The following is a 25,161-nucleotide window of genomic DNA, read 5'->3' as shown; positions in this document are numbered from 1 at the left end:
GTTATATGTGAACAAATGTGTTCATATGAATAGAAAAACTTGCTACTTGCATTTAAACTGCATTGTCATTTACTTAAGAAAAATATAGAGTGGTTTCAAAATGACTACATAGAACATATATTTTTTTGACAAAAATAAACGTTTAAATTTTAATTTAAAATGTAGTGAGTTACCAGACTATTATATTCGTGCGCACAACTGTTTTGTGTTAGTGTTGCAAAACATCCCCGGCCAAATGCGTCAGTGTTGGTGGTTGTGCGTGTGCAAGCGTGAAAAAAACAGCCGGCGGCAGCGGCGGCAACAGCAGCGGCAGAAAAGAAACAGTTTTTGCAACAAAAATAAACGCGAGCTATAGCTGAAAATCGTGCCCGGTATTTTCGCTTCGAAGTTCGGTTAACATTCTGTCATCATGTTTTGACCAGCCAGCTAATTAAGGTCTAAAGCGTTCAGGCGTTGCTTTTATCAAAAAACCCCCCGCCTCCGCCACAATCCTCTCAAAACCGTCGCGTGTTTTTCCGTTTAGATTAAAATACTTGAAACCCGCAATTTCGCAGACAGATCATTTCAACTCTATTCAAAATGCAGAAGATAATCAGACGATTAATGGACCACCAATATTTGACGCGAGCCCAAATCAATGGATTCGACAATTACAAGGTGGGCAAGGACTAAAAACAAGGACTTTGCAGGGACGGCTGTACCATTCTTCAAGGGGGGTTGACCCTCTTAATTCTCAGAAACGAAAACCAGTTCTCTGTGCTTCGTACTTGTTTTCAATTAAAATTCTTTTTATAGAAAGCCACCAGACAAAGCAAAAAAGCAAAGAACATAGCAAAAAAAAAGAAAGCCATTGAAATAGTCGTTAAACCGATGAGTTTCCCTCTTTAATTGGAAATTTCTACTTGCAGTACAGCGCCATCGATACTTCCCCACTGAGTCAGTATGTGATGCATCCCTTTTGGGATTGGCTAGTCCAGGTTGGTGCCCCGCAGAATTATATCATGCAAAAATCAATACTCTTATGGGGCACACCACTAATCAACCCACCAAACTATCCACCCACTGCAGTTCTTCCCGCGCTGGTTTGCGCCCAATCTGATGACCTTCCTGGGCTTCCTGTTCAGCGCCATGAACCTAGTGCTGCTATCCTATTACGATTGGAACTTTGAGGCCAGTTCCGGGGAGGAGGGCACCACACCCATACCCTCCTGGGTCTGGCTCTTAACGGGCATAAACATCTTTGTGGCATACACGCTGGACGGAATCGATGGCAAGCAGGCGCGTCGCATCGGATTGTCCGGTCCGCTGGGGGAGCTCTTCGACCACGGCTTGGATTCGTATACGGCCATGTTGATCCCGACCTGCCTATACAGCATTTTCGGCAGGAGTAGAGTATACTCAGTGCGTCCCATGAGGATGTACTACGTCTGCCTGACGGTCTACTTCAACTTCTTCGTTTCGCACTGGGAGAAGTACAACACAGGCGTCCTATATCTACCCTGGGGCTATGACCTGAGCATGTGGGGCAGCACGGCCATGTATCTGGTCACCTGGTATATGGGCTTCGAGCGCTGGAAGCTCGAATTATCGCTGGGATCCTTTGGAACTCTGCCGTTGGGCAATGTGATGGAGGCAGTGCTGCATGTCAGTGCCATGGCAAATCTTCCACTAGTCATCATTAATGTTTATAAGTACGTGTTGCTTTCTGTTTATTTAGTTCCATATATTAATGTATCTGCTATTTTTAGCTCCTACGTACATCGCACTGGACGCCTGCTGTCCTTTTGGGAAGCCATAAGGCCCATGTGGCCATTCCTTACCTACTTTGTTATTCTGCTGGCCTGGCCCTATGTCTCGCCGAACGACATCATGGAAAAGGATCCTCGCGCCATTTTCATGCTAAGCGGCACCATCTTCTCCAATGTCAGCGTGAGTATTGTAAAACCTTTCAGGGTGGTTAAAATGTGTATAAAAACTAGAGAACGAGGCTTGATCTTTAGAAAGAACAATATTAATTAAGGGGTTTCTATTAAATCTTAAAGTTTTTATTTGATTGATTATTAATATTGAAAATCCTGTCAATTTTTCGGATTAAGAGGGAAAAGTGTTTATGGTTGTTGTTAAGAAATGTAATCATTCGCCGTGGTGCTTCACTCCACTTATCAAACCTTGTCGCGTGTGTTTTGAATCATACGAAATCTAGATAAGGGGCGGGTGTGTCTACACCTTTATGTGGCCCCTTGGCCGGGAGTTAACTGCCAAACAACCACGAACCACTTTTAATGAGTCATTTGGCTTGCCTGCCATATCGGCATTTTGCTTTGATAAAACGCCCACCGGACGAAAAAGCTCGAAATGCCACCCTTTTGTTGTGGTGGCCGACGTTGCGCCAAGGATCTGGAGTTGGAGAAGCAGACTGAAGCAGACGGTCGCGAATCGCTGAGGGAGCCCATTTACACAACAACAGCGGAATATGAACCACCGTTGGCATTGAAGTTTTACGCACGCCACGACTGGCCGTATTTTAATTGCACTAGTCAGGAGGTTCGGCGCATTCGGGAGAAGCTTGACCCGGAATCCCTGAAGAATGCCAGGAAAATAGCCAGCCATGACGATGGCGTTGAGGAAAAGTACGAGATGAAGCATAACACGCCGCAGCCGATGACCTTTAACCAGATCTACGGCTGGTATTCTGATAGGGCCTACCGCTATTTGAAACAAGACCGAGGCACATTCGTCTTCCCCCACGAAAACGATCCAATGATCGAGCAAATTTTAAGAAACAAACAAAAGCGCTAGGCGAAGACGTTATGATTCCAACGTGTTACAAATTTAAGTCAGCTTTTCTTAAATATAGTTTCGATTAACAGCTACGATGAATTTTTTTTTTTTTTGGATATGAATACCTATTAACATATTGTTTGAAATCTTTTTTGCAGTGCCGACTGATTGTTTCCCAGATGTCCGTGACAAGATGCGAGGCATGGCATTGGCAAACGCCCATGTTTGTCATCTCATTCTTAGTCAGCCTGTGGATCCCGCTGCTGGAGAGGCCCTTGCTCTACATGCTCCTGCTGGTGACCACCCTGAGTCATTGGCAGTACGGCGCCAGTGTGGTCAATCAGATGTGCGATCACTTTAACCGCGTTTGCTTCACTGTTCACAAACGGGTGCCCCAAGAGGAGTCCGCAGGAAAAGCTCTGCTGGCAGACAAAATCAACCAGTCAGAGAAACATCACGAAGAGCCATTGGAGAAAAAGGATTAGGACATCGGATTGCTCGATTTTTATTTAGCTGCGGGTTTTTTTTGCAAGGTTTTCTGTACATCATTGAGGCTGTTTAGTTAAAGAATTCTTGTGAGATTATATATAATTTTTTCTTAGTTAGAATATACTTAAACATGGACTTTATCCTAGTGCTACAGTAATGTTGGAGCTTGTTTTGGCTTCTTTCCCAATGACTACGTAATGCTCTCTTCCAATGATAATTTTAAAACACTACGGTTTAATCACAACTTGACGTTATCTGTATTGAATTCAAACTCTAATGACCCATCGTAGATCAATTATCTGAACAAGTAAGCATGACAAGTGATCTGATCTGCTGCTAGAATATCAAATAAGTATTAGTTGATAGGTAATAATAGCGGCCAGATAAGTTCCAATCCATCAATTCAATTATGAAAGACAGAACCGTTTACTACTTATTCTAGACTTTAGCTTTTCAATTTTATTGCAATGGTCATGCATAATCCTGAAACTAAAGATAACGCTCGCTTCCGCTGACCTTAAAAAAATATAGCAACCGATACTTCAATGTTTTATATTCGTCTAGAGATAATCGAATAATTTCCATGCGCTATGCTTAATTTATTTCCATTGTATTACTTCAAACTGCTCCATAAAAGCAAATACACACACTACCAGCAAGCGTTTCTAACTAAAATAACCGCAAAGACCTCTAATTATTTAATCACATAAACATATTCATTATTTTTAAAGCAAATCCCAATGTCATTCAACTGTAATGTGACGTCGTCCATAGCGCCACTGCACGCTTTGTTGTTTGAGATCTATTCATGTGCCCACCCGAACCCGGAATCCCTCTTCCCGTCACAATGTGTAAAAGACAAGACAGTATACAAATAAAGCAAAATATTTTGAAATGCTCACATCGAGTTTTGAGTTGACTTCGTCATTTGATTTACGGCCATATGCTGACCGCTCTTATCGAGATTCCAGATCGCAAAGCAAGCATTTGGACTGCTTAAAAATACATTTGTAGGCCATGATGACAACTGAAAGTCCTTAATAACACATTAAATTTTAAAAACAGATTTATTTGGGTTGTTTTATTATTCAAACAAGTTTACAAATAAAGGAATTTTGGTAATCAGATCACTTTAATCTGAGAGCTCTTAATGTATGATTAAAAGAAAAGGCTAACAAATAATTGATGTTTATCAATATAATATTATTAGGAGGTTTTACTATAGATTGATCGCCTAGAATTATGGTCAGAATCTTTAAAACTCTGTTTATGACCGCACCTGTAAGTAGATAAATGCTGCACCTATGTTTGGCGAAGGCATAAATCAATTTAATAGAACTCCCATGATCGGATTGATATCGTTTGCTCAGGTGATGCGTACGTGATCTGGCTGTTAGGCCAGTCAATGGGTGAACAAAACGCTTCCTCATTAGCTAATTGGCGTGAAAATCGACTGTGGACCCCACTGTGCCGGGCGATGGGAACCGCGGTGACAGCGGCCCTTCCTCCACCCCCGCCACACCCCGCCTAACGGCCGAGCAATATCAATAAACGGAGATGGACACCGGCTACCAAGTCACGCCGCCGAAATGGGCACGGCCGAACAAAAAGAGACGGTCTGAAAGTAAGTGGCATGAATAAAAGCAAAACCAGAACGAGAATCGAGCCGAGCATTGGGAAGAGCGAAGAAAGCCGCAGCAGCAGAGGAGTTACACCCAACCGAAAAGTGGGTAAGGAATAAAGGTTATTACAAATTATTAAAGGTAGTTTTTTGTCTGGTTAAATTGGTAATTAACACAAAAGCGCAAAAAAGATTTCAACAAATATTTGGTATTGATATGCCTAAATTAAAAAAAAAAATTCTAGCTATATTAAAATGTTTCTCCTTGTTATTATTATTAATATTTGATATTAATATCCCTAAATTCAAAAAAAAAAATCTGGCTATATTAAAATGTTAAATATTGTTTTAAAAAATTGAATGTTAATTGTCATTAAGAAAATCATTATTAATGTATGGTATATGATAAGGGAGATAAATAATTTTACACAGACTTAACATAACCGCTTTAAGATTATGTATTAATTTTTCTCTGTGCACCGTCGACGGCAGCGCCAGAATATGAAAGTTGCGCCTGCACTGACTTTGGAGCTCTCCCGTCGGCCTGGGAATCAGTTGCGAGGCAGAAGCGCGCGAGTCAAGAACACCGAGCGGAGCAACTTAACCCGGAGATCTAAGTTACCTGAAAAAGAGAGATGGCCTGGAAGAAGACTTTCACGCTACTGTCGCTGCTGGTGGCAGCCACTATAGCAAATCCCCTGAGTACCACCACGGAGCCATCAATCCAAGCAGCTCCCAATCCCGAACAGACCCACACCCCGATAATAAAGGAGGAGGAACACTTTCCGGCCATTGCTCCGCCCCAGGCCATCGAGTCCAGCGGATCCAGTGGCCAACCCATCTTGCTGCAACCTCCACTGCCTTCCCCCATCGGAGATGAGGATACATTGCGTCGGAGGACCATCACCTACGATCAGCGACAGGAGGGACAGTACAACATACGCGCCGATCTCGAGAACTTTATGATCCTGTTGATTCCACCCGGGCCGCAGGAGGGGATCGGTCTGCTGGAGCTGCTGGGTCGCGGAAACACCAAGGGAAGTGGCTCCCTGAAACGCAAACATCCACTGAGGAGCAACTCCTTGAAGTCCTTCTACCAGAAGAGCCAACTCCAGAAGCCGCACAACCATCACCCATCCTCGCCAGCGGTGGCTCTACCGGAATTTATTGAGGGGAGATCTCCCTACCATGTGGACATTTCGGCCACTGATCCCGAGCAGGCTCAGCGATTGCAGCGCCAACAAGTGGACGTACTGCCTCCTCAACTGATACCCATGCCGCAACTGATTAAACCCTTTCACTTGGAGGCGGAACCGGAGTTGATTCAAGCATTGCCCCCAGTTTCCGCCAGCAGCAGTGGTTCCAATCTCCTCGAGAGCTACAACCACCAAGGATCACAATACTTTCGCAATTCCCGCTCCCTGAGAGGCGATAGCTACCTGGATACCAATCGTCTGACTGGTGGAGACTTCCACAGTCCCCGCTCCATCAGTGCTCCCATTTACCGCAGCGATATTGGAGGCGGAGCCAATGGGATGTATCCGCCCATAGATGCACCATCGTACATGTCCGACCAGTCGCGCTCCTGGCAGCTGGATGAGGAGCCCACCAGGGCTCAAGCGATGGAGCCGGAGATCGTTAGCTTCGACCTGCTGGCCGACGACGACCTGGCCGAGTCGCGGACCCTTCTGCGGGACGGACTGGCACGCTGTGCCCGCGGAGAGCGGCGGGACAGCTACGGAGCCTGTCGCCAGATCGAGGGCTACTGAGGAGGAGTGAGAACCGCCAGACTGCCAGCATAAATGTTAGTTTCATACATTGCACACACTCTAGAATTAAGTCGACGCAATCGTCTTACCAATAAATAAAAAAACTTAACCGCCACTGAGAAAAAATAATCAAGCAAATGGTTCAATAATTCTCTATCATTAAAATAATCTTTATCTTTTTAAAACCCTTTAGGATAATGTATACGGTTTTGTTTTCTGAGACCCCTTTACTGCTAATAGTAATACATTAAACAATTGTATTATTATTAGAATCTATGAGTTAGGGTCATGTTTTGCTATGCTTATCATATATCATTACCCTTTCCAGAGTTAGATCTCATTAATCACCATTTAGACGTTTACCTTAGGCTAATTGCGGAAGTGGGCACTTGATCTAACGGTCCGTCTATGATCATAATAATATTGATGCGCTGAAGGATGAGGCTGGAAACTTGACAGCCAGGGGGCCAGCAAACGGCTATTACTATTTGAGATACAAAGGCCAGCTGCTCGATAATTTGCAATGTGCAAGTTTTCAATGCGAAACCAGTTTGCAGGTGGGCGATAGCAGCCTCTTCTTCCTGTGGTCAAGTCATTGAACCCTCCTCCAGAACTGCACCCAGACTGAACAACCGAATAACTGAAAGAGTCAACAAAATTCGGAGGCGCAGATATTTATATTGCCAGCAATTAGTATAGTTATGAAGATTTCCTTTTTCTAGTGGGCTAAGCTCGAATCGAGGTTATTGGGTTAACATTTTTCGTCATCATGCTCTCCCGCATTTTTTTGTAAATTGGTTGAACATCTTATAAAGGTAAATAACGGTAACCTCTTTGTTTACTTTACAAAACAGTTTTTTTTTACTTCCATACGACTTTTTTAAATTTATTTAGACTTTATATTTTAGCATTGTAGGCCCATTTTTGCATTAGAGGACGATTAGATCGATTGCATTAAAACGATGTACTCTTAATTACAAGTTCCTTTCATATTTAATAGGGAATGTGGAATCGGAGAAGACCGACCTCAGATCTCATCTTTCGATAGCCTCTCTTAAATGGAACTACTTTCTTATATGGCTGCTAGGAAGCATTAGAAATGCGCTGAGCAAGAGATTCCCACAGCTCCCTGGCAATGCGGAAGTCTTTGGGCTGATCGCCGGGCAATGAACTGTGTCCAGAAATCGGGTTTTCTTGGTCTTCTTGGTCTTCTGGTCCAGGTGGGCTCACCTTCACTGTGCCTCAGAACATAGAATCATTCACCGCACGTCTTTGGAACTCATCGGTCCTGTCGTTTTTCGCTAGAGAAAATGTGCAAATTCACCAACCGGCTGTTCGTCTTTGCCCTGCTGCTTTTGGCATTTGGAAAAATTCTGGCCCAACCCGTTGGTGAGAAGATCAGGCCAGGGAACTCAAGGAACGTGGTCAGCGATCTGTTGGAGGTCCTTTATGATGACTACTCTGAAAATGGATTCCAGCGGGAGGACATCCTCTACGACCAAAGGCAAAAGGGCGCCGAGAACTTTCAGTTAAAAGTGGATGGAGTCGTCATCGGATTGGCTCCTCAAATGGGCTCCAACTGGTTGTACACAATGGCCGAATATTATTTGAGTAACATCTAAAAACAAATATTAATAATTTCCAATGTAAAGGGTTTTTCTCCTCAGCTGAAATGTTGTTGCGACAATCTACTCCGGAACCAGAAACAATTAAAATGTTTGAAAAGGATACCAGCACAGATACAGAATCTATAGTTTCCGAGAGCTTTACAAAAATTCCAGAGCCTGTTAAAAATGATCTGGAAAGCAGACAACAAGAAATAGTTGCGCCACATAATTCAAGCCGGTTAGTGAAAAAAAGGTTAATATTGTCTATTCATTGATTAATTTTTATAAAAATTTCAGAACTCCATCTCAACTGCTCCAATTACTAAAGATGCTTAAAAGTACAAAGGCCTAAAATAATCCTTTAAGAATTTCAGATCAATCGTTTTAAGTTTTTAGCTCGCACATGATTAAAAAAAAATGTTTCTCAAATTTAAAAATATTGGTTTTTCTTTTGTCTAGATCATTTTGCCCTAGGTTTGGTAATTAATAAAATATTTTTAAAAACGAAAAACAACGTGTGAGAAATTACTGTTTATATATGCATGTTTTAAGTTCATTTAAACTAGGGGAAGGTGGGGAATCGTGGGCCACGTTTATATTTTGTTAAATATCTTAACAAATAAAATTTTTTTCCCAAAATTGTAATATGGTATGTTATTCTACATTAAATTAGGTAACTTTTGACTATTACACTTTCTTACAATTCTTTTGTTTTTTCCGACTTTTCGTGGCTTTAAAAAAAATGGTGTTTTGGCGATTTTCAAAAATGGTGGGGAATCGTGGGCCACCCCCGTATTTGAATGAAAATCAAACAATTATGATGCAAAACTTTATTCAATTAGTAGAAATGACAAGTACAGTTATTTTAATCGAGAAAATGGAGAAGGATTATGCACAATCAATCTGATACGCAATTTGGGCACGTAAATGTGTTGGCGGAGGTAGCACATTTTGCATGGACATCTCGACCACATTCCATGCATGCAACTGAATTGTTCTTGGTCAATTTCTTTGGCATTGACTCCAAACAAAGTATGCAGAAGTCAATAAACATCATAAACACAACATACCAATGTGATTGATAACAAAAAATTTAAAAACACGGGTGGCCCACGATTCCCCACCAAAAGTGGCTCACGATTCCCCACAAGCTACTTTTTGCAAAATAACGGCGTGTAATTGACTTGTTTAAGTGTCATGCAAAATTACTTTTGTATGTTGAAAAGGAAAGGTCTAACGATAATGTGAAACATATTTACCTGTGTTTTGTCGTAGCCTTTCGTCCAAAAATGATGGAAATAAAACACACAAAAAAAGTGTTGCCGATACTTTTTTTGGGCAAGTATTGTGCAAAGCGAATAAAACGCGTGCGTTTGTCAACAACCAATGTAAAAATGATTTCAGGTTAAAAGAAAACGATGACAGGTGCATTTCACTATTTATCTCAAAATACTGCCGAAAGGTGGCGGTGGCTCACGTTTCCCCATGGCCCACGATTCCCCACTTTCCCCTACATAATTGTAAAGCAAAAACCGTTATAAAAATACCATTGTGTTTTAAATGCTTTTGCTGCAGCAAAGTGTGAAAAGTTCCATGTGAAATACGAAAATACTAAATACGGTGACTTCGCAGCACGTAAAAATATTTCGATTATCGATAACCATAATATTATTACTTATTATCAAAGACCAGCTTTGGCATTACTATACAATTTTTGGGATAGATCAGCTACTGCGGCCTAGCAGACAGGACCGTGATTTGCAAGAATTCACAGCCACGACCGTTCAAGAACCTTCCAGCAACTAGTTCGAATAGTATATAAACCAGCCGCCGATTCAGTTGCACTTGTATACACAATCGAAAACCCGAACATATACGACGCAGTAGTCGGTATAGCTCAAAATTAATATAATCTGTCACACAAATTCGCTGCAACAAGTTAATCCAGAACTAAGACGCGTCAGCAAACTAAATAAATTAGCAGGTCAACGAGAACTATAAGAAGGAATTGCGAAAATGCCGGAGAAGTTGCTGAAAATCACCTATCAGGGCTCGGCCCAGAAGAAAATAAATGCATATTTGCGTATGCCATCGCAGATTTACACCATACTGCGTCGCGAAATTGAGCTGTATCTTTTCCAAGAACGTCAGTTGCCGAAATGCGATATCAGGACCTTTTGGATCGGTAAGTTTTATAATATAAAAGTAGAAGAACCAAACCAGCCAAGAAAAAACTTTAGGTCAAGAATTTCAGTGAAGTCTCAAACATTGCAACATAACTGCATTCCACAGTGCTGAAAATTTAGCTATAAAATGAATGTACTCGTTTTATACAAAAAAAAATTTGTTGTGCATTTTACTACTGTATCTTACTGGGATTCACTTTGATTATAAATAAGTAACGGCTTATCAATTACGCTAACCTCTGCCAAATATTTATATACCTTTGAATGTGGTCAACACAGTAATTACTCTTTACAATGCTCAATTTTTAACTAAAATGTTAAATTTAAAGACAAATTTTTATTTCTGCAGTGCTTATATAAAAAAAAATTCATTTTGTTAAACAAATAATGGACTGGTTATGTTGATCGTCACAACCACAACTATAACAAGTTCTTCTTGCTTTTGTTCACTTTGTGATTCACCTGTGATAACAAAACCTAAAATGACTCATGATTTTTTTTTACACTTTTTCTATTTGATGTTTTCAGATAGCGATCAGGATGAAATCGAAATTGTCAACCAAAATGACTACGAGATTTTCCTGGCCAAGTGCGAACCCAATATGCACGTCCAGGTGGCTCCATTGCCATCCGTGGAGGAGGAATTAAAGGCCGACAAACAGGGGGCTTCTTCTTCGGCGAACAGCGCTGAAGCTCCATCTCCTGATGATCCGAGCAATTTCACCATCCATGACACCGTTGAGTGCGATGGCTGCGGATTGGCCCCATTGATTGGCTTCCGCTACAAGTGCATCCAGTGCAGCAACTTTGATCTTTGCCAGAAATGCGAGGCGGCCCACAAGCATCCCGAGCACATGATGGTCCGCATGCCGACCAATAATGGACACACTGTAGTGGATGCCTGGTTCACTGGATCGAATCCATGGGGTCGCCGTTGCGGTCGCCGCTCCAGGGGACACTGCCCATTCCAGGAGGCCGCCCAAGCTACTCCAGCTGGCGATTCCTCCAAGGAAAGTCGCCGTGAACGCCGTCACGCTCGTCGCCATGGCGGTGTCTTGTCCCAGTTTGTGGAGATGATGACCAATTTGCCGCTAAACGAAACAACAACCAGTGCACCGGCTGAACCGGAGAAGCCCAAGCCAGCCGATCCTAAACCAAGTGCTCCGCAGGCTGAGCCCACTGTAACCGCTCAAAAGGCAGCCGAAACTGAGGCCAAGCCAACTGAACCAAAGAAGGTCAACACTGAGCCTCAAACAGCTCCTCCCACTGAGGATCCAGTGACTGCTCCTCGCTCTAACGAGGGCAGCACTCCCACTACTCCAGTGATCAATCTAGAGAATCTGACGCAGATTGTGCCACCCGAGTACATGCGCGCTGGCATTGAGATCTTGAATAATTTCAGCGAAATGTTCGCCAAGATGATTGATCCCACTGAGACTGGGGATTCGGGAATATTTGCGCCCTCAATGACCCCAAGTACTGGGGCCAAGAAGCCAGAGGAAGCTCAATCTGCTGCTCCTTCGGCCAGCCAGTCAACTACATCTACTGCTGCTCCTTCGGTTAATCAATCGAATGCCCCCTCGGCTAATAATTCAAATGCTCCCTCGGCCAACAATTCAAATGTTTCCTCGGCAAATCAATCGAAGGCGCCATCCGCTAACCAATCGGCCACTCCATCGATTTCAGGATCTATTATTTCTGAGGGTCCTCTTGAAACAGAGCCCTTGATTCCGGAGCCAGCACAGCCTGTACAAGTTCCACAAGGAGAGGAGGAGAGGCGCCGTTCGGACAGCTTGGACCAGGATTGGCAGGTTATCGACAACGCCTATTCGGCGAACAACAACAGCAACCTGATCAATCTGGATCAGACCAATCCCACAGCTGCTCCCCAGCAGCCAGTGAGTGATTTTGGTCAGTTGGGCGAACTCTTGCGTCAGCACATTAATGAGGAGGCACGCGTGGAGCAGGCCACGGCCAATACCCAGACCGCTCAGGTGGATACGGTAAGTACGTCGACTTCGACCACTTCGGTGTCCACCAACAGTGTCGGCACCTCTCCAGCAGCTCCCGAGGAAAAGCGCAGCGTGCCCGTTTACCACACAGGTAATTCCTCAAAAAAAATCTTAATGATCTTTTTAGTAACTATCTCTATTTTTAGACGAGCGAATTAATTCCTCCATCCATGCCATGATGGCCATGGGTTTCAGCAACGAGGGCGCTTGGCTCACCCAGCTTTTGGAATCGGTTCAAGGCAATATTCCGGCCGCTTTGGACATAATGCATACCTCGCAGAACCGAATCTAAATATGCATATACAATAACCATATATCTATTACGTATCTTCAATATTTATAGGGCCCATTAAAAAAGGGAATTCTTATATATTATCTGTTTATTATGTAGCTTTAGAATTTTTCTGTGGTGCTTGATTATTCTCGTTACCAAAAAAAAGTGAAAATGTATTTGATGTTTTAAATAATCAACAACATGTTATCATATATATGTGAAACTACAATAAAGGCACAAAGTCAAAATCAATCAAAATGTCTTTAGTTCTTTATTAACGTGTGGGTGTTTTTATTAAGTAGAGTGTGATAGACAATTAGACAACATAAGCTTCCACTAACAAGATAACAAAATGTTCACTTGCAATCCTTTTAAACCGCATACACAATTTCACGATGAAAATGGAAAATTCGTTTGGGGTATTTATCAGTTCCGCGCAGCGTGCTTTCTATTTATAGTGATTGATAAATCTACAATACTTTTTGTGGTATTCGATACCTTCCAAAAACTGCCCTGAAGTATTGAAGTTCCAGAGTATTAGCTAGCTCTCATTCATTAAAAGAGTTTTTAAAGATCTTCTCTCGGCTCTGTTGCTTCGGATCCAATAAAATAATTAGTCGCCAAAGCAGCAATATCTCGCAAAAATCTACGGAATTCGTAGTTTGCTGTCGTTATGGTGGCGATGAATGTGAAAAACTTGAACAGCTTCTGGTGGTGCGGCTTCCATTGTCGGCGACCGAATCCTGTGTTGTAACCGAACATTTGCGAGACCATTAGAGCTAGGAATCCGGACAAGCCAAAGAATCGATGGAGCAGTTTCAAGGTGAAGCCACCGCTGATGAAATACAGCGGAAGACCGCTGAGAACGCTGCCCAGCAGAAGAGCACAGCCGACAATACCTGAGATTAAGGAATAAATTATCATTGTATTTGGGGAAAGAACCAATGAGACCCACCGTAAAACGCGTGATTGCTCTTAAAGTGACGAACTGTGGCATTGGGATCTTCGCGTTTGCGCTCAAGCTTTTGCCACGTCTTGATGCCGATGCCACCGACTCCGACCACGAAAGCTAGTAGACCCAGGGCGGCATGTAATCTGTTTAGGTTCAGAGAACCCAGCCAGGACTCCAAGTATGTGCTATTCCGCACCAGCAACGCCTCTCCCATGAAGAAAACAAACTGCGGAAAAGATATGTACATATGTTTAAAAAGTTAGATCGTGTTTGTAAACATGACTATGAACTACAGAGGAAGCTGGCTTCAATAGATGTATAGAAAGTTATATGTCCTTGAATATGAATAGGTAGTAAGTAATTTGATTTTAACTATTTATTCATAACTGAAGATAAGGAATTATCAGTTTTTTTTAAATATGATCTGCTTCTGACTAGAACAATCTCTTGATAGTTAGACGAACTAACAAGTTTATATTGGCCGCTATTAAACTATAAACCTTATAAATATGTATATGTTTTTGCGTTTCCAACTTATGAATGATATTATAATTCTGTAAGGCTCAAAGCACAAAACTATGGTTCTACATACATGTGCATTTTTGAATGTGTTAAACCTTGACCTCCATCTTTCACCTCATATTTAACTTATAGTTTTTGTGATTGTATCAGATCCCAGATATAAATAAAAGTACTCACGGCGATTGTGCAGTAGAAGGCATGTCCGGCGGTGTGAACCAACTTGAGCACCAGACACTTATAAACAATGGCTACCGTAATCCCCGCCAGAAGGACATGGGAGATCAGGTTGCAGAAACCAAAGTAGAACCCTCCATAGGTGCTCTGTAATTCGGCACTCGCCATTATGTTGTGGAAAAATCCCTTATCTGCTACGTGAGATGCGCACGTCGAACCGATAAGCCAGATCGTGGTATGTATATGTAACTATAAACTGAAACGCGACCGCTCGATTCGAGTGTTAGAACGCTTTTGACCGCCTGACGGCATGAAACAGCTGGAAAAAAAGCCATCGAAAGCTCGCAGTTAGCTCTCTGCAGCCGGAGAATTCCCCCAAAGTGTTCCGATCCGGAAAAAATCACAATTTCAAAGCCATTGGAGCGCGATTTGTGCAAAAAGTGAATCAGCAGATTGCCACCCGTTCACGTGTTTTTACCTTGGCGCGGGAAAGGCGGCAGCAACCACAGGTGGAACTGATTGATATTGTTATTTTTGGAGCATTCTAAAACCAGTTTGGGATAATTGGCCGGGCCAAGTGTACGGAATTAATCATGGTTCTTTACCATGAGTGTTTTCCAAAATAAAAGGAGTCAAGGCTTTTAAATTGTCCTGAACAAAGCAAGAGCTTTAATGATTGTTATAAACAAATAATTTTTAAAGTGCATTTTTATTTGTTAACTTTTCAACTGCTTGAATAAATTGATACATGTCCTTACTATCTACATTTTTTGTTTAGATATTGATAAGGTTCACCCTAACTGATCGGTGTTGTGAAATTACTAACAAAAGAAAATGTTTGATAAATTAATAGCTAAAAGCAAAACGACTAGAAAGAGATAAGACGCAAGAAATGTTTGCATGGGGAAACCCAATAATAACACTATTCAACAAAGATCTTGTGTTTATTTATTCACGATCTATATCTTTTCTTTTTTTTAAAAGAGATTTGGCATGCATGTCGTATGAGTAATTCAAATTTATGTTTTGTATGTTTATACTGTCAATTGTTGTTTGTTCTAGTTTTTTAATTACCTGTAAAAGTATATATGTATAAGTATATAAAAACATTTTTAGTAAGCTGTTTTAGGCAAGCAAAAAATATTATACCATAAAAGGGGCGTGTATAGCCATATTATTTCTAACCTGTTGAGTTTGTTAACAGATAACAGGGTACAAAAACAATTCTTATGCATACAAGTATTACTAAGGAATATACCGAGCAAGAGAGAGCAAAAGGGGAATCACCAAGCAGAAATCCAGTTCGGTAAACATCTCCCCTCTTATATACGGCACTATCTCTCATGCATTAGTCATATCAATAGTATATACCCGTTCAATTTGCAAGGCAATGTGAAATACTGGCAAGTGACGTCATTCTTGAGCAAGCCGAGAGAGAAAGAAATTGCGTCCCACTGCGGACTGTGCCAAAACAACAACAGCTGGCTAAAAAAGATAGAGAAAGAGAGTTGTTTTATATATAACGCCAAGTCAGTCGGCCGGTGTATTCCACATAAAGCGGCAGTTCTGTTTGCACTGCTACTCAACAAGTCCAAAAAATATCCCAAACCCTAGCTGTCACCCAAAAAAACATAAACATTTTTAAACAAAATATATTATTTGGGATTTTACGCGAGTAAATTTTCTAAGAAATATTTATTTGGGTTTCTACAATCACCCCAACTCATGTACGTAAATCATTTAAATGACCGAAAATCTACATCTTGAATTATTGCGGAAAACACGAAGCGACAATTATTAGTGACAATTAAAGTGTAAACTATTGAAAAACCCCAGAGGACCTTAAAAAAGTAGTTGTAATTTTACTATTGCATGACCATAGTTCTGTGACAAATACCTGAAATATCACTCATCAGAATATCTGATTACCCCATGGCAGTACCTTTACTTCTTTTGTGCAATATAAACATTTCAATAAACACGTTATATGCCGTTTCTTGATATGGCGAAATAATTAATTGTTCACAACTTTTTAATATGTGTGTTTATTGTTTTGTCACAGAGTTAATTAATTTGGCATTTAAAAAGAACACATTACAGAATTAATTCTTCAGCCAGAACACAATCACACAGTTATAAATTTCATTTTTTATATGTTATCACAAAGAGGTTGTCGCTTTTTAAAAACTTTCCATTCAATAAAATGTTTTATATAAACTGTAATATTTCACTATAATAATTGTGAATAATTGTTTTGGAAGAGTAAGCCCACCTCATCATATACTTATATTTATATTCAAGTGGCTATTGCCGGCTTTTTTATGACCAGTGTCATTGTTTTGGTTTTGTTTGCCCAACTCGTCATCGATTTGGTGCACACATAGGCCGGCTTATATACACAGTATTATTGACTAATGATTTTTTATCAGTATCATTTAAACGACTCAAGCTCGAGAGCGTCTGCCCGGCTTGGGCTTGGGATTGGGATTCGGTGCTATAACAAATCCGTGAGGCAGCAAACCGAACCAGTCCCAGCTCGGCTTTGAGCACCGACGGTTGTGCCGCGCTCGCAATATCTGTTCCCCAACCAGCAACAACCGAAGCCAGAGAACTAACTTTATTTGTATTTGATTTGATTTTTTTCATTCCTGCCCTCCTTCGACCAACAACGCAAATAAAATGCGTCGCGCAGACGCTTTTGCTGTCACGGCTTGTGCGATTTTGGCCCTGCTGCAGATGATGGAACCGGTAAAGGCCGAGGGGTAAGTCAATTTCCAATTTACTATGTGATCGGATGGGTCAGAAGACACACCTGCGGCCAAAATAATAGTTATATAGAATAAGGCAAAGGCAACGTGTTAATTTTTATGATATTGATATGAGATAATATAATTTTTTTTAATAGTTAGAATCGAACAATATCATCTTGTATTTATTTGTTTAATCCAAATATGAGCCCAAATTTAAATGTAATTATGACTCGAATTGCTACTATTATCTTTAATGTATTCATTAGTAAAATCAAACCCATATTTACCATATATAATTGTTATTGCCACTATAAAATCCCTAGTAACTATATAGATGCTGGTGTGTATATTCAATAATTAAATATGCATATAGGCAGATACGGCAGTTTTTTAATTTGCTTCAAGGTGAAATATATTTTGTTCGCTTTTTTATACATTATTTAACAAAAAATATTATTTAAAGGGCATGTTACAGGGCATTAAATATCAATGTTTTTAATATTCAGCAATAATATAGCGAATTTATTTCAATTTTAAGTAATTTATTTCTTTGAAGTTTAAAAAAACCCGAAGGTCGCAAGTGGTTTTGCTAGATCCCAAAGGTAAATTACCTTTTTTAATGATTTTAAAAATCAATTACGTGTTCTTTATCACATCGCTAAATTGATTTTCTTGTTGAGCTTGAGATGCTAATTGATGTTCCCAGTAAGCCATATTACATACAGATTCTTATATTTCAAAACTAAACAAGTGAACACGTCACCTATTTTGTTTAACTTAATGATTTTGTTAATTAACACCACATTAATCTATGAACAATCGTGGATCTGTACTAAGCAATGAAGCTAATTAGAAGTAATTAGAAGCGAATATAAAGATAAATTATTGAACACAATTAAAAATGCAAAAAAGTAAGAACAATCCCAGTAAAAGTCTCAACAAAATTTCACGCAAATACTGATGATCAGGTTAACCACATCGGTTTGTACGTGACCGAGGACTGTAAGTGCGAGAAAAATGGCTGCTCGTAATAAAACTCGGATTATATAATCGCTGAGCCGGTTTTTAAACCGAGGCAGATCTCGTTCCCGGAATTTTTACCGTTATCTCTAAAGTTATTATAAATGCATGTATATGTATTTATGTATAATTGTTAGGCTAAGGCACAAAATAAAAATCCATTAGTACACAAATTTGTTTTTTTTTTTGACATTTTTTTAAGAATTGATAAAGATTAGGTTTAAGGTCAAATTTTAAGTTCGCTCGGAGATAAGACAACTTTGTTGTTATACAGCACTAACAATTTTTAATTTACGACAAAATAATATTCACAAAGTACTCAAAAACTTTTCCAGGAGCTTTAATATGCTTGCCTACGATATAAATAATATTGTACATATTTACTTGATTAATAATCATCTAATTTGTTGTATCTTCGCTTCGATTGCAGTAAATACACGATTGTGGGTCCCGGAACTATCCACTCGAACCGCGACTACAATGTGGCCGTGGCTGTTCACCAGACCAAGGAGCCAGTTACCCTGAAGGTGGGCATCACTGGTCCATCCTACAACGAAACCCAGACCGTGGAGCTGGCCAACTCGGAGGAGTTTAAGCAGATCACCTTCAAGCTTCCTCCGCTGGAGTCGGGCGACTACAATCTCACGGCCGAGGGTGTGAAGGGGCTGGAATTCAAGAACACCACAAAATTGAGCTGGGAGGAGTTCAAACCCTACATCAAAATCCAGACCGACAAGGGCAAGTACAAGCCGGGCGATACGATCAACTACCGTGTGATCTTCCTCGACGAGAACCTGCTGCCCGACAAGGCTGACGACAAGGTGGTTGTGTGGTTCGAGGACTCCAAGAGGAATCGCATCAAGCAGGAGAAGCACATCAAGCTCACCGGTGGCGTCTACACGGGAAAGTTCGAGCTCTCCGAGTTTGCCACCTTGGGTAGCTGGTCGCTTCAAGTTCAGAACGGAGAACAAAAGTCATATGAAGGTTCGGGTGTTCTGAGAGGCAGATTCATTCCCTACTGGCGTCATTCAGATGAACGGGTTAACTTCGATGTGGAAAAGTACGTGCTGCCCAAGTACTCGATCAAAGTGCAGGCCACTGAACAAGTTTCAGTGCGGGATGGAGAATTGGACGTCGTCGTTAAGGCCAAGTAAGTTAGCAATCAATGAGATAATTCCCATGATCACAAAACCTTATTTATACCTCCAGCTACACTTACGGGAAGCCTGTTAACGGCAAGGTTGTTGTAAATGTGAATATGGCCGAAACGAGCATTTGGGAGAATATCGATGGCAAGACCGTGCGCAAGGACTTGCCAGGTCACTCGGTGATCGGCACCGCCAACATGGAAGGTGGCAAGGCCAAGCTTACCCTGGATCTCAAGAGTTTCGCCAGTTTTTTGCCGTACAAAACCTCCTCCTCATATGCCGAAGTTCTTGCCACAGTCGAAGAGGATTTCACCGGCGTCAAGCTCAACGGAACGGCCGGTGTTCAACTGTATCCCTATCGCTACGAAATGTCCTGCACGGACTACTCCTCCTGCTTTTCATTTAAACCCGACAAGGAACACGATCTTGCCTTCAAAGTCACTCTAGTCGATGGCACTTTCGTCACGGACACCAAGTCGGTTGTAAAGGTGACTTTATTAACTATATCTCACATCGCTAAAAACTAACTGATTTACTTTCAAATTTAGGTCAAGTTCACTGAAGGAATTCGACACAATTATGGCTTTTATGGTCATGGAATAAATTTGGAAGAGCCAAAAACGCCCGAGATTGAGAATAAAACATTCGTTTTCGAAAGCCATTTAAATGAGTCGAGTATTGCGAACTTTAAGGTTACTTTGCCCGATCTTCCGGACATTGCGAACTTCTCCCGCTACTACAACATCGAATTGGAATTTTTGGACGAGAAGCGAGATCTCTACACCACTTATCCCTACAGGGAGCCAAAGAAGGTGGAGAACCCCGACACCGAGGAGGAAAAGGAGTGGTTCAAGGCTGATGTTAACAGGCCCAAGGATACCTGGAAGTAAGTACATGTACCCTAAACATCAATAAGTTTCATAGGCTTACAATCATCTAAAGTCATTTTTACAACCATCAAGCTTATGAAATGTATTTCCTTGAGACCGAACTACCATATAACAAGTTACAATTACAATTTAAACCTTTGTTACAGCCTCAAGATCGGCGAGGAATATCAGGTGACACTCAACTCCAGTCGTCCTTTGAAGTACTTTGTGTACAACATCGTGGGACGTGGAAATGTTCTAGAGACGAAACGTGTCGATTTGCCCGAACCACAAAAAACCGTGAACGTTACCCTGAAGCCCACTTTCCAGCATTCTCCCAATGGACGAATGTACTTCTATTATGTCGATGAGACCGGAGAATTCCGATTTGTCGAGGTAAACTTCAGCGTGGAAGTTGAGCTGCAGAACAAGATCGAAATCAAGGCCCCCGAGCAGGTGAAACCGGGTGCAGAAGTCGAGCTCGAGATCAAGACGGAGCCCAAGTCCTTCGTTGGCCTGCTGGCCGTCGATCAGAGTGTCCTTCTGCTGGGCAACAATAACGACCTGACCAAGGATGCCTTCAACTGGCGCCTCAGCCGCTACGACACATCCACTCCATGGCAAGGAGGATACTCCTATTATCCCGGAGAGCGAAGTGGCGTGGTAACGATGACCAATGCCTATTTCTTCTACAACCGCACCGCTCCTGTTTCCCATATACGTAAGTACTCGTATAATATATTTAACAAGAAAGGAAGCTAGCTTCGGCAAGCCGAAGCTTATATACCCTTGCAGTCATCAAATATGTCAAACAAAATGCATAAAGGCTAAACAACATCGAAGCTATAACGATTTTTCTATTCATTTTCCATATTTCCGACTATAGATCATATGGGAGCTATATGATATAGTTGTCCGATTTTGATCAAATTTAATTCGTAATTTAAGAGTCGTAAGAAAACTCTATATTTCAAAAATCATTCTTGTCTGATTAAAAACCACGATGTTATAATTTTACTTCCGTTATTTCTATATAGATTTTTCGATCTTTCCTATGACAGCTATAAGATATAGTTGACCGATTTTTATGAAACTTTTTTCTCAATATAAGAGTTGTTAAAAAACTTGATATTCAAAAAATCGTGCTCATAGGATAAAAAACAACGATGTTATCAATTTATTTCCATTAATTCTATATATATTTTTTGATCTCTCCTATGGCAGCTATACGATAGAGTTATCCGATTTTGATAAAATTTAATCCGAAATTCAATAGTAGTTAGAAAACGCCATCTGGAAGAATTGAAGTCGATCTGATCAAAAACAACGGCCTGAGAATTTTTTATTTCATTCTCTCTTATTGGAGCTATCCGATATAGTCGGCCGATCCGGCTCGTTCCTTTTGGGAAAGTTTCAGCAAGATAGCTTTAAAACTAAGAGACTAGTTTGAAGAGAAACAGACAGACGGACAAACGGACTGACGGCCAGACGGACAGACGGACAAACGTACAGACGTATTCTGATTCTACTCGTGATGCTGATCAAGAATATATATACTTTATGGGGTCTGAGGTGTCTCCTTCACTGCGTTGCAAACTTCTGACTGAAATTATAATACCCTTTTGCTCTGCAAGGGTATAAAAACCAATCTTTAACTAACACCACTAGAACCTGAGTTATAAGTTCTAAAAAATGATTGAACTTATTGAAATTGAGTTTAAAATATATACTGAATACTGAATTTACATTTACAGAAGCATTTGGTGCTGGTGGATCCGTCTTCGCGATGAGAAAAACATCTGTGCTCCAAGATGCAGCGGTGCACTCAACAACGGCTCCAATGTCGGCTGTGGGTGGACAAGCCGTCGGATTTGCAGCAGAATCCGCATCAGCAAATCCTGTTGTGCGAAAGAACTTCGCGGAGACTTGGATTTTCGCCGACATTGAGAGCACAGAGGAGGAGGTCTTCAAGTGGGTGAAGACCATTCCCGACACGATCACCAACTGGGTGGTCACCGGCTTCTCGCTGAGTCCTACCAAGGGATTGGGTGTCACCGATGACAAGGTGAACATCAAGACGTTCCAGCCGTTCTTCGTCTCCGTTCGACTGCCCTACTCCGTGAAACGTGGCGAGGTGATCAATGTGCCAGCACTGGTCTTCAACTATTTGAACAAGCGACTGGACGTGGAGTTGACCCTGGACAACGAGGATGCCGAGTACGACTTCGTGGATGCCTCCAACGAGGTGATTGGCGATCAGAAGCGCACCCAGTCAATCCGAGTGGGTGCCAATGAAGCCGCAGGCGCCTCCTTTCTGATTCGCCCGAAGGTGATTGGCAACATTCTACTCAAGTTCACTGCCATTTCTCCTCTGGCTGGCGACGCCGTGCACAAATCTCTGAAGGTGATCCCCGAAGGTACCACCAAGTACCAAAACAGGGCGTTCTTCATCAATCTCAAGGAAAAGAAGGAGTTCAAGTCCAACTTTGAGTTGGAAGTACCCGAGAATGTGGTGCCCGATTCGGAGCGAGTCGAATTCGGTGTGGTGGGTGATCTCCTGGGACCAGTGATCAAGAACCTGGAGAACCTGCTGCGATTGCCCAGCGGCTGCGGTGAGCAGACCATGTCCAAGCTGGTGCCCAACTACCTAGTCAGGGAATACCTGCAGAGCATAAAAAAACTTACCCCCGCGTTGGACACTCGCATCAAAAGGAATCTGCAGGAGGGCTATCAGAATATGTTGCACTACCGCCACGAAAACGGAAGTTACAGCTCCTTTGGACCCTACAAGTTTAGGCCAGAGGTTCCCGAGCGGGAAGGTTCCACCTGGCTAACGGCCTACGTTCTGCGTTCCTTTAGCAAGATTAAGGATATCGTTGACCTCGATGAACAGCTCTTGGCCAAGGGCTATGAATTCCTTCTATCTCGCCAGGCAGAAAATGGCAGCTTCACTGAAACCGGAGAGTACTTTTACGGCTCCCAGAAAAATCATCTGACCCTCACGGCAAACGCCTTGCTGGCTCTGCTGGAGGAGGAGAAGCCCAACCAGGCAGCCATTGACAAGGCCGTGGCCTATCTGAGTTCCAACACGGCGGAGTCCGAGGAGCTGCTGCCCAAGTCCATTGCCGTTTATGCTCTGCAAAAGGCGAAGGCTCCGAGTGCCGCGAAACTTGTGGGCCAACTGAAGTTGCTGGCCAAACAGGAGGATGATCGCACTTGGTGGACCGAGGATTTGGATAAGATTCGCTCTATTGGGTACCCAAAACGTTGGTGGTCTTGGGTCTGGAGCAACGATGTGGAGATCACCTCCTATGCCCTGCTCTCACTCCTGGAATCCGATCAGGAGTCGGCAGACTCGGTGCTGAACACAGTTCGTTGGCTGGTGGCCCAGCGCAATAGCTACGGAGGTTTCGGTTCCAGCCAGGATACAGTTGTGGGTCTATCGGCCCTCATTAAATTCGCCCAGAAATCTGGCTACGAGGCGGCTAAATGTGAAGTGACCGTTTCGAACAAGGGCAAACGCGAAAAGACCGAAAAGCTAAGCACATCGGAGGAGAACGACCTTCTGCTCCAGACGATCGAATTCCCACAGGGCACCAAGTCCCTCGAGTTCGAGGCTAAGGGCACCGGATCCGCTCTCGTCCAGATAAGCTATCAGTACAACGTGGTGGAGAAGGAGCCGAAGCAAAGTTTCAAGATCGAAACCATCGTCTTGCCAGAAGTAGCGCCAGCCAAGCTCGAACTCAGCGTTTGTGTGGACTTCATCGAGGAGGGCAAGGCCAAGGAATCTAATATGGCCATCTTGGAGGTGTCCCTGCCCTCCGGTTACACCTCCGATGAGGAAAGCTTCAACGCCATCAAGGAGATCGAGCGTGTTCGGGTGAGTGTCACTATTTGAATTTTTTTTTCATCTATGTAAGCTAATAAATTTTTTCTTTTCTAGTTGGTGGAAACCAAGAACGGAGATTCCGTGGTGGTTGTCTACTTTGAGAACCTGGCCAAGAGCGAGAAGAAGTGCATTCCCATCGAGGCCTTCCGGACACATTCGGTGGCCAACCAGAAGCCATCTTCCGTGGTCCTCTACGATTACTATGACACGAACAAGAGGGCCACGGAGTACTACTCCATCGACTCCAAACTCTGCGACATTTGCGAAGGAGCCGACTGCAAGAGCAAATGTTAATAACATCGAAACCAAAACAAGCGAACAATATCATATATTTGACCTATGTATATCAAATACAATTTTGTGATTATAATGTATCAAATTCTGCGTTTTAATAATTAAAGCAAACCCAATTTTTGAAAATTTAGAATGGGGTTACTTCACAAGAATTGATCGAAAATTGAAGTTTGGTAGAGAATAAAAATACAAACTTTAGAGGTATATCACTTCAAAATCTTATTAAAATTGACACTTTGCTCAATTTTCAGCAAACCAATTTTTTGCAATCTTGGAAATGGATTGTATCATAAAAATTATCAAAAACAAAAGCAACGATGGGATGAATATTTTCCCGTTATTTTTTCGATCTCTCCCATGGAAGCTTTCCGATAAAGTCGCTCGATCGAGACCGTTTCGACTTATATACTGCGTGCAATCACTACAGCAGGTTCACCAAGATAGCTTTAAATCTGAGAGACTAGTTTACATTGAAACGGAAAGACGGACAGAGGGACGGACGGATATACTGTACATTAAAATGTTTGAAGGACAATAATAATGCACAAAAATACACTATTGGAGTTGGAAAACTCCCCAAAAATTCACTCAGCATGGGAAGTAACGGGACGGCGTCGGACTCCGGTGATTCCGTGTCCAAAAAAGTAACGGGACGATGACCGACTTCGGACTAGATGATGCCATGTGCAAAAGGAAATAACGGGTGTGCGCAGAGGGCAAAAGGATGAACGCCGAGGACTAACGGGAACAAAAGGCGAATTAGTCCTCAATGCGAATTGACACAGGTAGCAGAGGTCCTGTAGC

The 25,161-nt window shown here is 42.0% G+C and overlaps 7 protein-coding genes across 7 annotated transcripts; 6 read left to right on the top strand and 1 right to left on the bottom strand.

The window, feature by feature from the left end:
* Positions 1 to 254: 254 nt before the first annotated feature.
* On the top strand, positions 255 to 3,948 carry LOC108094434 (ethanolaminephosphotransferase 1). The gene is made up of 5 exons (XM_017195005.2): positions 255 to 657; positions 909 to 977; positions 1,069 to 1,691; positions 1,749 to 1,929; positions 2,940 to 3,948. The coding sequence occupies exons 1-5, from the start codon at positions 580 to 582 to the stop codon at positions 3,264 to 3,266; spliced, it is 1,278 nt and encodes a 425-aa protein (XP_017050494.1). The 5' UTR covers positions 255 to 579; the 3' UTR covers positions 3,267 to 3,948.
* LOC108094439 lies at positions 2,201 to 2,873 on the top strand. Its single transcript, XM_017195009.2, has one exon. It carries the CDS (start codon positions 2,356 to 2,358, stop codon positions 2,797 to 2,799), a length of 444 nt encoding a protein of 147 aa, XP_017050498.1. The 5' UTR covers positions 2,201 to 2,355; the 3' UTR covers positions 2,800 to 2,873.
* Positions 3,949 to 5,432: 1,484 nt separating the features above from the next.
* Positions 5,433 to 6,769, top strand: LOC108094435. The gene has a single exon (XM_017195006.2). It carries the CDS (start codon positions 5,527 to 5,529, stop codon positions 6,658 to 6,660), a length of 1,134 nt encoding a protein of 377 aa, XP_017050495.2. The 5' UTR covers positions 5,433 to 5,526; the 3' UTR covers positions 6,661 to 6,769.
* Positions 6,770 to 7,524: 755 nt separating this feature from the next.
* On the top strand, positions 7,525 to 8,619 carry LOC108094423. The gene is made up of 3 exons (XM_043209448.1): positions 7,525 to 8,271; positions 8,328 to 8,505; positions 8,565 to 8,619. The coding sequence occupies exons 1-3, from the start codon at positions 7,971 to 7,973 to the stop codon at positions 8,617 to 8,619; spliced, it is 534 nt and encodes a 177-aa protein (XP_043065383.1). The 5' UTR covers positions 7,525 to 7,970.
* Positions 8,620 to 9,955: 1,336 nt separating this feature from the next.
* On the top strand, positions 9,956 to 12,991 carry LOC108094433 (protein ref(2)P). Its single transcript, XM_017195004.2, has 3 exons — positions 9,956 to 10,452; positions 10,982 to 12,556; positions 12,612 to 12,991. Exons 1-3 carry the CDS (start codon positions 10,284 to 10,286, stop codon positions 12,755 to 12,757), a joined length of 1,890 nt encoding a protein of 629 aa, XP_017050493.2. The 5' UTR covers positions 9,956 to 10,283; the 3' UTR covers positions 12,758 to 12,991.
* LOC108094436 lies at positions 12,992 to 14,702 on the bottom strand. The gene is made up of 3 exons (XM_017195007.2): positions 14,391 to 14,702; positions 13,695 to 13,917; positions 12,992 to 13,638 (listed from the first exon to the last, which is right to left on the bottom strand). The coding sequence occupies exons 1-3, from the start codon at positions 14,553 to 14,555 to the stop codon at positions 13,307 to 13,309; spliced, it is 720 nt and encodes a 239-aa protein (XP_017050496.1). The 5' UTR covers positions 14,556 to 14,702; the 3' UTR covers positions 12,992 to 13,306.
* A 2,198-nt stretch (positions 14,703 to 16,900) lies between these two features.
* LOC108094432 (alpha-2-macroglobulin) lies at positions 16,901 to 24,437 on the top strand. Its single transcript, XM_043209458.1, has 7 exons — positions 16,901 to 17,149; positions 18,588 to 19,307; positions 19,367 to 19,793; positions 19,854 to 20,191; positions 20,342 to 20,895; positions 21,929 to 24,054; positions 24,118 to 24,437. The coding sequence occupies exons 1-7, from the start codon at positions 17,067 to 17,069 to the stop codon at positions 24,355 to 24,357; spliced, it is 4,488 nt and encodes a 1,495-aa protein (XP_043065393.1). The 5' UTR covers positions 16,901 to 17,066; the 3' UTR covers positions 24,358 to 24,437.
* Positions 24,438 to 25,161: the final 724 nt, after the last annotated feature.

Source organism: Drosophila ficusphila, unplaced genomic scaffold, assembly GCF_018152265.1.
Source record: "Drosophila ficusphila isolate 14025-0441.05 unplaced genomic scaffold, ASM1815226v1 contig_127, whole genome shotgun sequence".
NCBI lineage: Eukaryota > Metazoa > Arthropoda > Insecta > Diptera > Drosophilidae > Drosophila > Drosophila ficusphila.
The sequence above is the reverse complement of the archived record's forward strand: the minus strand, read 5'-3'. Positions and strand labels throughout refer to the sequence as shown.

Coding starts and splice junctions, on each gene's coding strand:
- LOC108094434 (XM_017195005.2), top strand. CDS start 580: ATGCAGAAGATAATCAGACGATTAATGGACCACCAATATTTGACGCGA. Junction 978..1,068: donor TTTGGGATTGGCTAGTCCAG/GTTGGTGCCCCG, acceptor CACCCACTGCAG/TTCTTCCCGCGCTGGTTTGC. Junction 1,692..1,748: donor GTCATCATTAATGTTTATAA/GTACGTGTTGCT, acceptor TGCTATTTTTAG/CTCCTACGTACATCGCACTG.
- LOC108094439 (XM_017195009.2), top strand. CDS start 2,356: ATGCCACCCTTTTGTTGTGGTGGCCGACGTTGCGCCAAGGATCTGGAG.
- LOC108094435 (XM_017195006.2), top strand. CDS start 5,527: ATGGCCTGGAAGAAGACTTTCACGCTACTGTCGCTGCTGGTGGCAGCC.
- LOC108094423 (XM_043209448.1), top strand. CDS start 7,971: ATGTGCAAATTCACCAACCGGCTGTTCGTCTTTGCCCTGCTGCTTTTG. Junction 8,272..8,327: donor AATGGCCGAATATTATTTGA/GTAACATCTAAA, acceptor TTTTCTCCTCAG/CTGAAATGTTGTTGCGACAA. Junction 8,506..8,564: donor GCGCCACATAATTCAAGCCG/GTTAGTGAAAAA, acceptor TAAAAATTTCAG/AACTCCATCTCAACTGCTCC.
- LOC108094433 (XM_017195004.2), top strand. CDS start 10,284: ATGCCGGAGAAGTTGCTGAAAATCACCTATCAGGGCTCGGCCCAGAAG. Junction 10,453..10,981: donor TATCAGGACCTTTTGGATCG/GTAAGTTTTATA, acceptor TGATGTTTTCAG/ATAGCGATCAGGATGAAATC. Junction 12,557..12,611: donor CGTGCCCGTTTACCACACAG/GTAATTCCTCAA, acceptor CTCTATTTTTAG/ACGAGCGAATTAATTCCTCC.
- LOC108094436 (XM_017195007.2), bottom strand. CDS start 14,555: ATGGCGAGTGCCGAATTACAGAGCACCTATGGAGGGTTCTACTTTGGT. Junction 13,918..14,390: donor CCTTCTACTGCACAATCGCC/GTGAGTACTTTT, acceptor TCTTTTCCGCAG/TTTGTTTTCTTCATGGGAGA. Junction 13,639..13,694: donor GAGCAATCACGCGTTTTACG/GTGGGTCTCATT, acceptor CCTTAATCTCAG/GTATTGTCGGCTGTGCTCTT.
- LOC108094432 (XM_043209458.1), top strand. CDS start 17,067: ATGCGTCGCGCAGACGCTTTTGCTGTCACGGCTTGTGCGATTTTGGCC. Junction 20,896..21,928: donor CGCTCCTGTTTCCCATATAC/GTAAGTACTCGT, acceptor TTACATTTACAG/AAGCATTTGGTGCTGGTGGA. Junction 24,055..24,117: donor AGGAGATCGAGCGTGTTCGG/GTGAGTGTCACT, acceptor TTTCTTTTCTAG/TTGGTGGAAACCAAGAACGG.